Source organism: Pollachius pollachius (assembly GCF_949987615.1).
Source record: "Pollachius pollachius genome assembly, chromosome: 2".
Classification (NCBI taxonomy): Eukaryota; Metazoa; Chordata; class Actinopteri; order Gadiformes; family Gadidae; genus Pollachius; species Pollachius pollachius.
Window position 1 is genome coordinate 49,541,000 of NC_136935.1, and position 13,747 is coordinate 49,554,746.

The 13,747-nt window shown below is 48.9% G+C and overlaps 1 protein-coding gene across 1 annotated transcript in view; it reads left to right on the plus strand.

Annotated features, from left to right (window-relative positions):
• The window catches only part of maml3 (mastermind-like transcriptional coactivator 3), a gene marked incomplete at its 5' end in the record, with an annotated part of 95,853 nt that extends 83,699 nt beyond the window's left edge, over nucleotides 1-12,154 (plus strand). The window contains 3 exons of the mRNA XM_079730387.1: nucleotides 1,894-2,148; nucleotides 3,718-3,796; nucleotides 5,986-12,154. Coding sequence (XP_079586513.1) covers nucleotides 1,894-2,148; nucleotides 3,718-3,796; nucleotides 5,986-7,139 — 1,488 coding nt within the window. The 3' untranslated portion in view covers nucleotides 7,140-12,154. The remainder of the gene's footprint in view (nucleotides 1-1,893; nucleotides 2,149-3,717; nucleotides 3,797-5,985) is intronic.
• Between the last annotated feature and the right edge of the window lie 1,593 nt (nucleotides 12,155-13,747).

The following is a 13,747-nucleotide window of genomic DNA, read 5'->3' on the forward strand; positions in this document are numbered from 1 at the left end:
AACACACACGAAAACAAGAATGAGAATAAGAACATAGCCTTGAAGATCACACTGCCCCCCGCTGGTCAGTGGCTGAAACTGTGCGCGGTGCACCCGGGGGGGGGGGGGTGTCTGTGTGTGCCCGGAGCCGTCAGTGGGTTAATGTGTTCAGCGAGTGGCACTCTCCACCGCAGAGCTGTGTCTGGTGTAACGAACACACAAACGTTCTCCAAAAAACGTTCTTCACGCATTTAAGGCTTTCGAGACGATTCACTCGCGTGGTGTGTGATCGCGGACTTACTTATGTCCTCGCACGCGACGTTTCACGCGTTCCGATCTCGATGTATGTCTACTCGTCTCTCAGGGTTTGGAGTGTGTGTGTGCGTCTGTCTCAAACTAGCCTCTGAATGTGGGCCAGTGAAGCCCTTTGAGAGACTGCGTGTGCGTTTTTGTGTGTTTGCGTGTGTGCGCCGCCGTAAATGTGCGCATTTGTGAACGTATAGCTCAAGTACCGGTCTGTTTGTGTGCGCTGTATGTTTGTGTGTCAAGGTATGTTTGCGCTAGGTGTGTGTGTGTGTGTGTGTGTGCTTGGCAGGTCAGTGTACACATGCTCACTCGGTAGGTTTGTGTGTGTGTGTGTGTGTGTGCGGCTTTGGAATCGGGCACCGCTTTCCAACCATACCCTCGTTAATGTGGGACTCTTTCTCCCTTCACTTAAGCCTCTCTCTTCCTCCTGCCCGACTGTCCTAAACGACGTCAGCTCTCTCACAGCCGTCTAACCTTTAATAGATTTCGCCAACGCCGCGCTCCCATTGGCCGGCGCGCCGTCCTTCATCCTATTAGAGATTAGCATACGGATGAGTGGAGGAGGAAGTGCTCTTTATATGCTAATGAGGGGATAATGTATGCGTCGAGGACCCACCGGTGCCCCAGCGGGAAGACCCGGGCTGGGCTGGCCAACAGCATCACAGAGAAGAGAGAGAGAGAGAGAGAGAGAGAGAGAGAGAGAGAGAGAGAGAGAGGGGATAGAGAGGGGGAGAGCGAGAGAGGGAGAGAGAGAGAGTGGGAGAGAGATGGAAAGGGAGAGAGAGATAGATGGGGGAAGAGAGAGAGAGAGAGAGAATATGGACGAGAGAGAGAATATGGGGGAGAGAGAGAGAATAAAAGGGGCGGGCCATCTGATGCTCTCTCGCCCGCCCCGTCTCACTGATACCATGAGTGTGCCCAGCGTGGCTCAAGGGATGAGCACAATGCAGCGGGGGGGTGCACATGTGTGGTTGTAGTGAGGCCGAGTGTGGCGTGTGTTGTTAGCACATTAGCCAAATCACGGCTGTTATCGCCTCTGCTCTTGACTCAATGGCGGCTCGGCCCTAACGGGACCACCAGTGTTGTCTAAGGGGGGTCTCTCTCTCTCCTCACTGTGTTGTGTCAACATTATTTCCCGGTGTTATCCGTTCTAACCTCAGCATTGGCGACCACAAGGTGATCCGTCTCTGTCTCTGTCGCTCTCTTTCTCTCTCTCTCTCTCTCTGTCTCTGTCTCTGTCTCTCTCTCTCTCTCTGTCTCTGTCTCTGTCTCTCTCTGTCTCTGTCGCTCTCTCTCTCTGTCTCTGTCACTCTCTCTCTCTGTCTCTCTGTCGCTCTCTCTCTCTCTGTCTCTGTCTCTGTCTCTCTCTCTGTCTCTCTCTCTCTCTCTCTCTCTCTCTCTCTCTCTCTCGTCCCCTCGTTCATCGACTTCTTTAGGCAGAACGTGTTTTGTGTCCATAAAAGGTCAACAACTTTACAAGCCCCTCCCCCTGTGTCTGGATTGGCCGGGTCCGCCCGCCCTAGCCTTGTGTTGCCATCGGTCCGTGGGTCCGCTTGACAGACGGACAGACCACCCTAACCCCCGTGTCCTCTCCTCCGTGCCCCCCAGGAACAAGGCGTGGTCGGGATGTCGCGGCCGCCCGGCGCCGTCCCGCCCCCTCACGCCGCCGGGGGCGTGGCCTCGGGGATCGGACCCAACCAGGGGGCGGGGCCGCCGCCGGGTTACCTGGGCAACCAGCAGCAGGCGGCCATGATGAAGCAGATGATGGCCATGGAGCAGGATAAGAGGCTGCAGCTACATATGATGGAGCAGCAGAAACAGCAGCTGCTCCGGGACCAGCGACAGCAGCTGCTGGCTGAGCAGGTAGGCAGAGAGGGGGGGGGGCGGTGGGGGTGTGTGTGTGTGTGAGTGTGTGTGTAAATTAGTGTGAGTGTGTCTGTGTGTGTGTGGGTATAAATTTGTGTACATGTGTCTGTGTGTGTGTGTGTGTGTAAATTAGTGTGAGTGTGTCTGTGTGTGTGTGGGTATAAATTTTTGTGTGTGTGTGTGTGTGTAAATTAGTGTGAGTGTGTCTGTGTGTGTGTGGGTATAAATTTGTGTACGTGTGTCTGTGTGTGTGTGTGTGTGTGTGTGTCCGCGTGCATGATTGTGTGTGTGAGTGTGTGTCTGTCTCTGTGTGTGTGTGTGTGTGTGTGTGAGCGTGCATGATTGTGTGTGTGAGTGTGTGTCTGTCTGTGTGTGTGTGTGCGAAAGTTATAGGCTCATATGTAAAGCATATTCTGCCGAGTGAATCTGTGATAATATGAATATATAATAATATAATACTCTGGCACATAAGTGCCACAGGAGATTGAGAGAGGCTAATCCTTAGCTCCTTTATCAGCTCGCAAATTATCCTCAACAAACCCCGCCCGTGCATTCAGCTTCCCCTTTTATCTCGAGTGTGTGTCTGTGTGTGTGTGTGTGTGTTCATATGTGTGTGCGCCACCTGCTGTCAGAATTTGTTGATTTTCTTTTCATTCGCTCTCCATGTGGGAAATTCCGTGTTTAACAGTTCTGAACTCTGAAGTCAACACTTAATGCACTGCTTTTTAATTGGATGGTGGAGCCCTCGCACACACACTCACACACACACACACACACACACACACACACACACACACACACACACACACACACACACACACACACACACACACACACACACACGCACACACACACGCACACAAGAAAATCCAACGAGGAGGTCCTGAATCCTTCTGTTTTTTTTTTTGTCAATGCCGTTAAATGGCTATTACACGGGCACTTAAATAAACAAGGCCTTGTGCTACCAAGTAAGTGATTCAACATTCAGCAGAGTGAGAAGCTGGTGTGCTCACTGTCTGCAGCAACTACCAATAATAGATACGTGTGTGAGCCACTCGGCAGCTCTGACTCGGCCTCCGCACTGGGCCGGTTTCTAAAGGGAAGGTTCAATAGCGGGGCTCTCGATCAAACCTGTAGAATACCCAATGTACTAGCCAGGTACCTGCTGATCTCAACAAGCAACCGCAGATAGGAAATATGCCGCTGGCTGGAAGCTGCTGTTAACAAACAAACCTCTGCAGGAATATATAATCGTTATCTTTATATTGAAACCTTGCGTACATCTTTGGTTTGGTTTTACTGCACACGGGAGCATAACACGTCCACACACTTGTGTGGCAAACTAATGGCAAACTAATAACCCAAGGTTCAGACACACAATATTGCCGACATACAGCCACGCATATGAAGACAGTAATAAAGTACACTATTATAGGAAGAACGCAGCGACCCAAGAAGGTGTCAAGAAGGTATAACAGCATGTCTGTTATGCTGTTGTGTCGTATGGTTTCTAATGTGTGTGTGTTTGTGTGTGTGTGTGTGTGTGTGTGTGTGTGTGCACTTAAGCTTCAACAGCAGCAACATCTTCCGAGGCAGATGGGTCAAGGCCAAAGAAATCCTTACCCCCAAGTCAATCAGTACCAAGGTAACACACACACACACACTCACACACACACACACAAGCACACACAAGCACACACACACACACACACAAGCACACACACACACACACACAAACACACACACGCACACACACACACACACATTAGAAACCAAACGCAAATGCATGTACACGTACACACACACACACACACACACACACACACACACACACACACACACACACACACACACACACACACATCCCAGATTGTTCTACAGCTCATAGACAAAAGAATGGAAAAAGAATGACGGTCTCAGAGTTGACTCATGTTTTTGTACATGTATAACACAGACATCAGCATCTTCGACTCATATAATGGTATCACAGGGTCCCGTCTTTTCACACTCTGAGGATAAACATGCAGAGAAAATACTGCAATCAAAATATTTTCGCGAGTGTGTAACAGTGAGGATAAACTCGACAAAGGCAAAAGGTTACCCTCGCTATCATGATTGGATAAATGGTTCCCCCCGACAACCACAAATATCTAGTCTTCCATGTAGACACACCCTGGAGTGGCCGTTTAGAGCGAGCCGTCTAAGCCTTATCGTAACAGTGTAAACCCAACACAGAGAGGCCCTGACACATTTCCACAAGATGTTTGTTAATGCTCTTCGGCATTCCCCTGCCTCTCTTTTCCTTCTTCCTCCTCAAATGTTTCCTGCCTCCCTCCCACCTTTGATAGATAAGGCATATTCCACTTCTGCCTGTTACCACGGCAACCTGTCGGTCCTGGATCCCCTAGAGTTCCGGTGAAGTCGGCTGAGAGCAATAAAGGGGGGAGGGATGGAGAGAGGAGAGAGGAAAGGATTGGAGAGAGGGAGGGAGAAGGAGTGGGAGGGAGGGGAGGAGGAGAGAGGGGGAGAATGAGTGGGAGGGAGGGATGGAGAGGGGGAGAGAGAGTGGGAGGGAGGGAGAGAGAGGGGGAGAAGGGAGGGGAGGTGATGGTATTGCGCTGGTGGCGAAAAAGAGGGGGTTGGTGGGAGAGCAGCAGACAGGCCGTGGTCTGCTGGGCTGGGGATACAGAGTACGGGAAAGAATGAGCGGGTGACGCAAGGATGTGGACAGATGAAGAGTGATGAGGAGGAGCGAGGAGTGACAGGACACCACGAGCAGTCACCCAGAATAGTATGTCTCTTTAGAGCCATGCGTGTGGATGCATGTCAGGCCGAGAGATAGGAGATCCTTTCAGAGCACTTCCACGGGGGTAATTGCTCTGAATGCTTCTGGACTTCCAACTCGTGACTACTCGCTGGTAGAGTCAGTTTGCAATTACAACAATGTGCACACGGAACGCGATTGTCCTAAAGTTGAACATATTTGATTGTTTGAAAAGATTTTCCCTCAAAACATGTTTCCCGTTCCTCCATGTCAAGACCCTCCATGCACAAAACTTGATGTAGGTCGAACAACGGCGCTCACACTCATCTGTCAATCTGGCAAACACGTTCACCATTTCTAAAATGTCTCTGCGTACATTTCAAAATCAAGCATTTTTATGGATTCACTTTTACATTTCTTGAGAATAAATTAAAAACGTAGCATCTGAAAATGCATTTTTCAGTACTTGCTCAAGCAAGTAGGCCACCCCTCAAATGTAGCATTAACAATAACATTAACACCGCTCAAACCTGTGTGAGGATGGCGAAGCGTAACGTCTCACCGTGAGGCTGTTTACCGGCCCGGTTATCTAGATACCTCAGATCACGTTGACTCCGTCTCAAGGCCCCGTTGCGGTTGTGTCCTTAATGGCACCGGTTAGCGGTTGAAACGGCACTAGCTGTAAGCTGGAGGATTAGTGGAGCTGTGTCAGAACTTGGTTTATTCAGGGATTTACTTTAATTTCCACCCTAGCTCGTATCTTCGGGCTCGCTGCCATTTTGGTTCTATGTTCCAAAAAAGTGTTGTGGGCCAAGTTTCATTTAATTTTAAATGTACTCTTGAATTATACTGCTTCATTTTAGGTCATAGCCCTTTTTTTAATTACCATTTAAAAAATGAAACCCCTTCCATCAACTCTATCACATGTTTTGTTGTACAACATTCTACCATAACTCCGAACACACTTTAGGATCCCTCTCTTAAGAATCTCGAGCTATCTACCTAGAACGTGCATCTCACGTTCTATGTCGTCTCTCTAACGTCTCTCTCCACCCCCTCCTCCCACACAGGCACTCCTCAGGAGATGGCCTCCAGGAACCAGACTCTTCAGAACATCCGGGCAGCACGCCTGCTCCAGCAGCAGCAGCAGCAGCAGCAGCAGCAGCAGCAGAACCAGCAGCAGATGGTTCAGATGGGCTCTGTTCAGACCCAGGGGGGCTCGGTGGGACCCCAATCCGACATGAGCCTCACGTACAGCGGGCAGGGCTCCAACCAGGCCTCTCTGTACGGTCTGAACCCTTCCATGAACCAAATGGTGCACCAGCAGCAGCAGCAGCACCAGCAGCAGCAGCAGCAGCAGCAGCAGCAGAGCCAAAGCGTCCAGGCCACCATGGGACTCCCGCCCCAGCACAACCCAGCTGGAGGCCCGCCAAGGCAGGCCGGGGCCGGCCCCGGGGTCGGGGGCATGCCCGGAGGAGCCGGAGGCGGCGGCGGCGGCGGCGGCGGAGCGTACGGGGGCCAGGGGATGTTGATGAACTCCATGTCCCAACAGGCCCTCAAAGGGCCCCCCAACGCAAAGGCCCAGGCGCAGAGACTGCAAAGCATGCTTGGAGTCGCCGGCGGGGTCCCCGGCGCTGGGATGGGGCCAGGCGGCTGGCCCCAGCAGCAGGGGCAGGGGCTCCAGGCCATGTCGGGCAGGACTACAGGCGGGGTTGGCGGGGACATGGTGGGGTTTGGAGCCCCCCAGGGCTATGTGATGCAACAGGGTCAACCCCCGCCGCGCATGCCGAAGCAACACTTCCAGGGCTCGGGCCAGGGGATGCCCCAGGGTATGGACCCCAGAGTGGGCCACCCCGCGGCGGGTATGGGGGGCCCCATGATGGGCCCGCACATGGGCGGTCAGCCCAGGACTAACCAGACCCGGCCCATGGTCATGAACCAGGGGGTGATGGGGCAGGGCATGGCCGGGATGGGGGGCTTCGGCCCGGGCCCCGGGGGGCCGGGCGTCGTGGGCGGAGGTGGAGGAGGCGGGCCTTACGGACCAGGGGGCGTGGGGGTGGGGGGTCCGCCTCAGGGCTACCAGAGGACAGCCAATCAAGACATGTCACCGTACGGCTACGTGGGCGGGCCCCCAGGGGGAGGAGCCTTCGGACTAGGGGACGGCTCAGGGGCGGAGCTTGACTCGAGTGACGGTTGGATGGAGGAGTTCTTCCCCAACCAATAGCCAACGGACTGCGGGCTGCATATTTTCTACAGTACGGACTGAGAACACGACACAGACTTTTGGCTGGCATGTATATTTTTGGGTCTGTTGTAGCGTGAATGCGTTTACGTGTGTGTCTGTGTGTGTGGGTGCGTGCGTGCGTGCGTGCGTGCGTGAGCAACACGGGTGTTTGTTTTGAGACCAAGCTGTAGAGACACAGAATAGTATTAGTGAAAATCCATCATCCATCCATCCATCCAGATTCATGTATCCACCAACGCTCTGACCTCCTAGCAGTCAAGTGTAATGATGCCATTCATTGTGTTGCAAAGTTTGCAGCATCAGCAGCCCCCCAAAGGCCTCTGGATCAAACAAGGGTTAAATGGACATTAATAATGAAGGGGAAGACGGACTGTTTTCTTTGTGTGTGTGTGTGTGTGTGTGTGTGTGTGTGTCTGCGTGTATGCGCACGTCTTGGTGGGTGTGTGTGTGTGTGTCCATCTCCTCTCTGCAGCCCCACCCAGTGCTAGTCTTCAGACGTTTCAGTCCACCATGTGAACGGCAGAGGAGAACAATGGAGCAATGAGAGAGAGAGAGAGGGAGAGAAAGAGAGCTAAGTGGAGGCGCTTTCTCTCCCCTCGTCCTCCTCCCATCGGTCCTCCGATTTCTCCGCCCTTCCCCCCCCCCACCACCACCCACTGCTATCTCGAGGGCCACTCTCTAGGCTGTCTACACTCCTCTCACTAGTTAAACTGTGAAAAAGCCCCCAATACGATAAGTAATGTCCGACTACAGCGCCACACAGGCTCACTCTGCCCTCTAGTGCCAACGACCGGGATAACCCAGCCAGGCACTGGCATTCGTTTGTGTGCGTGTGTGCAAGTGTTTGTGTGTGTACCAATGTGAAGAAACAAGTGTGTGTGTGTGTGTGTGCGTATGTGTCAATTCAAAGAAACAAGAGTGTGTGATTGTGTGTTTGTATGTGTATGTGGGTATCAATGTGAAGAAACAAATGTGTGTGTGTGTGTGAGTGTGTGCATGCATACCTTTGGGAAGAACGACGTTTGAATGCATGTGAGTGTGTGTGTGCGCCCCTTGTGTGTGTGGACCCTTGTGAAGAGACATGGAGACAGTGAGAGAATCGGCAGCTATGGCAGGCACTTGGACGCCAGACCAACCACACGTCAGCCAGAGAGGAGGAGCATATGTACCGGTCCGTGAGGCAGCTAACAGACACATATTCTCTTCTACTTCTCACCATTTGTCGATGCAGACACACACACACACACACACACACACACACACACATACATATACATCTATATATCTATCTATATAGATACAGTGCCTTGCAAAAGTATTCACCCCCCTTGGAATTTTTCGTGTTTTGTTGCCTCACAACCTGGAATTAACATGGATTGTTTGAGGATTTGCATAATTTAATTTACAGAACATTCCTACAACTTTGAAGATGTTTTTGTTTTTTTTATTGTGAAGCAAACAATAAATAGGACAAAATGACAGAAAAAGTCAATGTGCATAACTATTCACCCCCCTAAAGTCAATACTTTGTAGAGCCACCTTTTGCGGCGATCACAGCTCCAAGTCGCTTTGGATAAGTCTCTATGAGCTTGCCACATCTTACCACTGGGATTTTTGCCCATTCCTCCTTGCAAAACTGCTCTAGCTCCTTCAAGTTGGATGGTTTGCGCTTGTGAAGAGCAATCTTTAAGTCTGACCACAGATTTTCTATTGGATTGAGGTCTGGGCTTTGACTAGGCCATTCCAACACATTTACATGTTTCCCCTTAAACCACTCAAGTGTTGCTTTTGCAGTGTGTTTGGGGTCATTGTCCTGCTGGAAGGTGAACCTCCGTCCTAGCCTGAAATCATGCACAGAGTGGTACAGGTTTTGCTCAAGAACATCCCTGTATTTAGCACCATCCATCTTTCCCTCAACTCTGACCAGTTTCCCAGTCTCGGCTGCTGAAAAACATCCCCACAGCATGATGCTGCCACCACCATGTTTCACTGTGGGGATGGTGTTCTTTGGGTGATGCGATATGTTGGGTTTGCGCCAGACATAGCGTTTTCTTTGATGGCCAAAAAGTTCAATTTTAGTCTCATCAGACCAGAGCACCTTCCTCCATACATTTTGGGAGTCTCCCACATGCCTTTTCGCAAACTCAAAACGTGCCATTTTGTTTTTTGCTGAAAGTAATGGCTTTCTTCTGGCCACTCTGCCATAGAGCCCAACTCTATGGAGCGTACGGCTTATTGTCGTCCTATGTACAGATACTCCAGTATCTGCTGTGGAACTCTGCAGCTCCTCCAGGGTTACCTTAGGTCTCTGTGCTGCCTCTCTAATTAATGCCCTCCTTGCCCTGTCCGTGAGTTTTGGTGGGCGGCCGTCTCTTGGCAGGTTTGCTGTTGTGCCATGTTCTTTCCATTTGGTTATGATAGATTTGATGGTGCTCCTGGGGATCATCAAAGATTTGGATATTTTTTTATAACCTAGCCCTGACTTGTACTTCTCAACAACATTGTCCCTGACTTGTTTGGAGAGTTCCTTGGTCTTCATGGCAGTGTTTGGTTAGTGGTGCCTCTTGTTTAGGTGTTGCAGCCTCTGGGGCCTTTCAAAAAAAGTGTGTATATGTACTGACAGATCATGTGACACTTAGATTGCACACAGGTAGACATCATTTCACTAATTATGTGACTTCTGAAGGTAATTGGTTGCATCAGAGCTTTTTATGGGCGTCATAACAAAGGGGGTGAATACATATGCACATGGCAAATTTCAGTTTTTTATTTCTAAAAAATAGTTTTATGTATATATTTTTCTCATTTCACTTCACCAACTTAGACTATTGTCTTCTGATCCATCACATAAAATTCAGATTAAAAAAATATTGAACTAAAGGCTGTCATGTAACAAAATAGGTAAAAAGCCAAGGGGGGTGAATACTTTTGCAAAGCGCTGTATATCAGAATGAAACATACAACGGGATGGCTGGATTGAATTGAATGTATTCAAACACCACAAGTGACTTTATTTTAGTGAGAGAGAGAGAGAAAAATAGATTGACCTTAAATAGGCCTGGCACTTTTTCTTTTTATTTAAATGTTTGCTCAGTTTACACAATATTTAGCCAACGCTATTGATGTCATTTTCCGCTGACGGAGAGAAGGGAGTCGTTGTCCGGTTTTCATTTCCAAGACAAGAACATCCTCACAATCCAGTGCAGCCTTCCATCCCACCGGGACCCAGAGCTGACGCCCCCACCCCCCCGGCCCGACACCGCCCTGGGTTCCCTCGTACCGTAGCCAGAACCCCCCCCCGCCCCCCCCCCCCCCTCCTTTGCTTTCCAGCTCGAACAAAAAAATAAAACATTGTTTTTATTGTAACACAACTGTGAAGAGAGACAAGCCGCCCTAAACCCAGCGCCTCGCCGGGAAAATAAAAACTCTTCCAAGCTCTGGAAGTGGTTTTATTTTCGTAGGCTTGACCAAACAGGGACAGGGGCCTGGGCTCTGATTGCAAACGAAAAAATAAAATAAGGACAACCTCGGAACACAGAGTGGGGAGTGTAAGTAATACTCGGCCACACGTGAATCAGTGCTTCTATCAGAAGGAGTGGCTCTGCATATTGTTTACCAACGAGAAACGTTAATAAAACCCCTAGCCTGTTTAAGGCCCCTGGATGTCAGCCAGGCATTGTCATTCTGGCTTGACTTCGTGGTGCACTAATCCATCACAAACACACAATGGACACAACACTCCTCCACAACGAATGACATGTGATTCATGAGTAACGCATTTGAATGTGCTCTGCATCGTAAGACCAGAAAGCAAGGTAGATACCATAACAAGCCAAAAAGCCTTTTTCTGTGTAAACTAAACCTTTTTGCTACCATCTAAAAATGACTTTTTTTTCTTGTGGTTGTCGGTGTGGGGTAGTCCAGCCCTTTAAATGCAACTCTTCGTCCTGTAGTGTGTCCCCTGCGAGCATTGCTACACATGGTAGCGCCCAAGCCCTGGGCCGATTCCTGGTTAATTTTGTCACGTTGTGGACCAACCAGCTGTTCCTCGAGTGATCGTGAGTCTCAAATGGATGGTGATGTTTTCTTTTTCTGCACATAAGTTACAGTGGTGATGGTCCCCGCTTTCACAAGAAGAACAAGAGCGAACTCTGCTACAAGGAACCGTATCCGCCTGATCTTCTGCCATTTCAATACCAGTCTGAGTCTGCCGACGGTGCAGGTGGGGCACTTCTGAACACCGTGTAGGACGGGTTAGACCGTAGCGTAGCTGCTGTAACAAAGGAGGCCGGGGGCGGGGGGTAGAAACGCTTCTCGGTTAGGGGTTGAGGTCTCAAAAAGTCATACTTTCTACTGCTTCTTGGCTGCTTCAGAGCAAGGGTTCGAGGCCTGAAAAAGTAGAAGGAAAGAAAGAAAAAAAAGCTTTCTCCAAATATCAACCGGGACCAAGACCAAGTCAAATGTAGACGACCTTTTAATGAAACTGTTGTTGATGTTCTCGTTTGGATCTGTTCTGTTTGTCCTTGCGTTTTTTTTTTTTACTGGTGCTGACATATATGTGATTATCAGAAAAAGTATATAAAAGATGATGGATATTTGTAAATATGTTTTTACAGGTTTAAATACAGCAGATAATACAGTCTCTACTCTGTAAAGAATTTAATGTTTGTTGGAAAAATAGAAAAATATTTTTATTTTGAGACGTTTTTTTGTTTTTGTTTTTCACCTTTTAACCCATCTGAGCTATGCCATTGCACTTCAGACAATGTCTTACTACTAATTTGTATTGTAAACCTCCCTCTTATTTTTATTTTCTCCTTTTTTTCTAGTTTCAGATTGGACTCTGTTTTAAAGCAGTGCTTATTTTTCTTTTTATCCTGTACAGTTCTGGAGGAGTTCTGAAATGTTAACAAAAAAGAGTTACAAAAAACGTTTTGGTTTTTCAAAAAAGATACAATAAAGAGAGATTGTTCTCGCTGATCATATTAAATGAACCTTTTGGTCTGTCTCCAATGTATTTGCTTGCAAACACGGTATAATGCTGAAATAGTGTGTGCCAACGCAGTACTACCGCCTTCCAGTAAACCGGCATGCCAAAATGGCATGTTTGCTTCAAGGTTTCCGTTTTCAAAAGATGGCAAATGAACATTCAGACATTACCCATCAGACTGAGTAATTACAGCCATAATGTTTTTATCTATTAAGAGGAAATTAGGCTGCTTACACTTGCACGTGCCTAAACCCAGAGACTTTAATTTTATAAACAAGTAACGTGGAATATGAAACTCAGCCGTCCCGGTATCTCTTCCTGTGATGAGAGAAACCGAACACACTTTCTGCTCCGTCTTCTTTATTTCTTTATTCACTTCTTCACTGGCTTCATCTTCACTTACCCTCACCCTCCTCTTTCCAGCATGTCTTCACCACTTAGACCCTTCCTCTACCTCCGTACTTTCTCATCACATCCATTGTGTTTGTATTTCTGTTGAGCCCTGTTTCTTCATTACTTTTGTGCAAACCCCCCATGACACGCACACACACACACACGCACGACACACACACGCACACAGACGCGCGCACTTAATTGTTCGCTCACCCATCTGACATTGATGAATGGAGTCTTGCAGAGATGACAACATCATTACTCATGTTGAGCCGCGACACCGCCGAGGACAGAGAGGGACGCGGAGGAAGAGTGAGAGTGAAGGACGAGGAGGAGGGCGGGAGGAAGGGTGGGAGGCAGGTAAGGGAGGATGACGCAGTGGGGAGACACTGCGCAGGCAGTTTCGCGCTGGACGCACATGGTTGAACACATCCCAAGCTCGGAGACCAACGCCAGTCAGTGTTGCCAGATTTGCCGCCCAATCAGGGCCAATCTGGCAACACTGTCGCCAGCAGCCGCACTCCTCCCTAGAGACTGGCCTGTTGATCGCGGCTCATGAGTGGGATTGAGGAGCTACTGGCAGTTTAAAGGTCTGCGAGGTGGATGGTTGTTCTTGGTTAGTTTGCCTGGGAAAAAACTGCCTCAAACTAGAACGCAAGGATATTGAAATTAGCTGTGGCCTACGGCTATTGTGTCAACAAAGTGATGAATGTTCTGCCAGTCTAAATCCTCAGTCATTTGTATGCTCAGTGTAGGCACCAAGCAGCTATTTTAGACAAGGGTATTGTCTTCTTAAAGTATGTGTCTACAAAGAACTGCATCCAAGGGGAACTGTAGCGGGTTGTTTGTGTGAGTGACACACTGCATGCAAACAGAATATGTTAACTAAAGCTTTTGGTGTTATTCAGCAGTTTAAAGACAAGCAAGAAGCCTGGTTCTGCAAACCAGAATGTTTATTCACAGAGCTCTGCTCAATGCTAAGAAACAAACACATGAAATGTGAACTAAACGCTGGGTAAATGTCTTGAGAATCCACTGACAGACAGGCATACTTAAGAAGCAGCTAAATACCTATGAGAAAAAAGCAAGACTGCAAAATAAGGAAGAAAAAAATGTGTTTGCTGTCAGTTTGATTAATTTGGTAACTGCTGGTGTAGTGGGGAAGTAAGAAGGCCACAAGATAAGGTCTAACCTACTGTGTTGC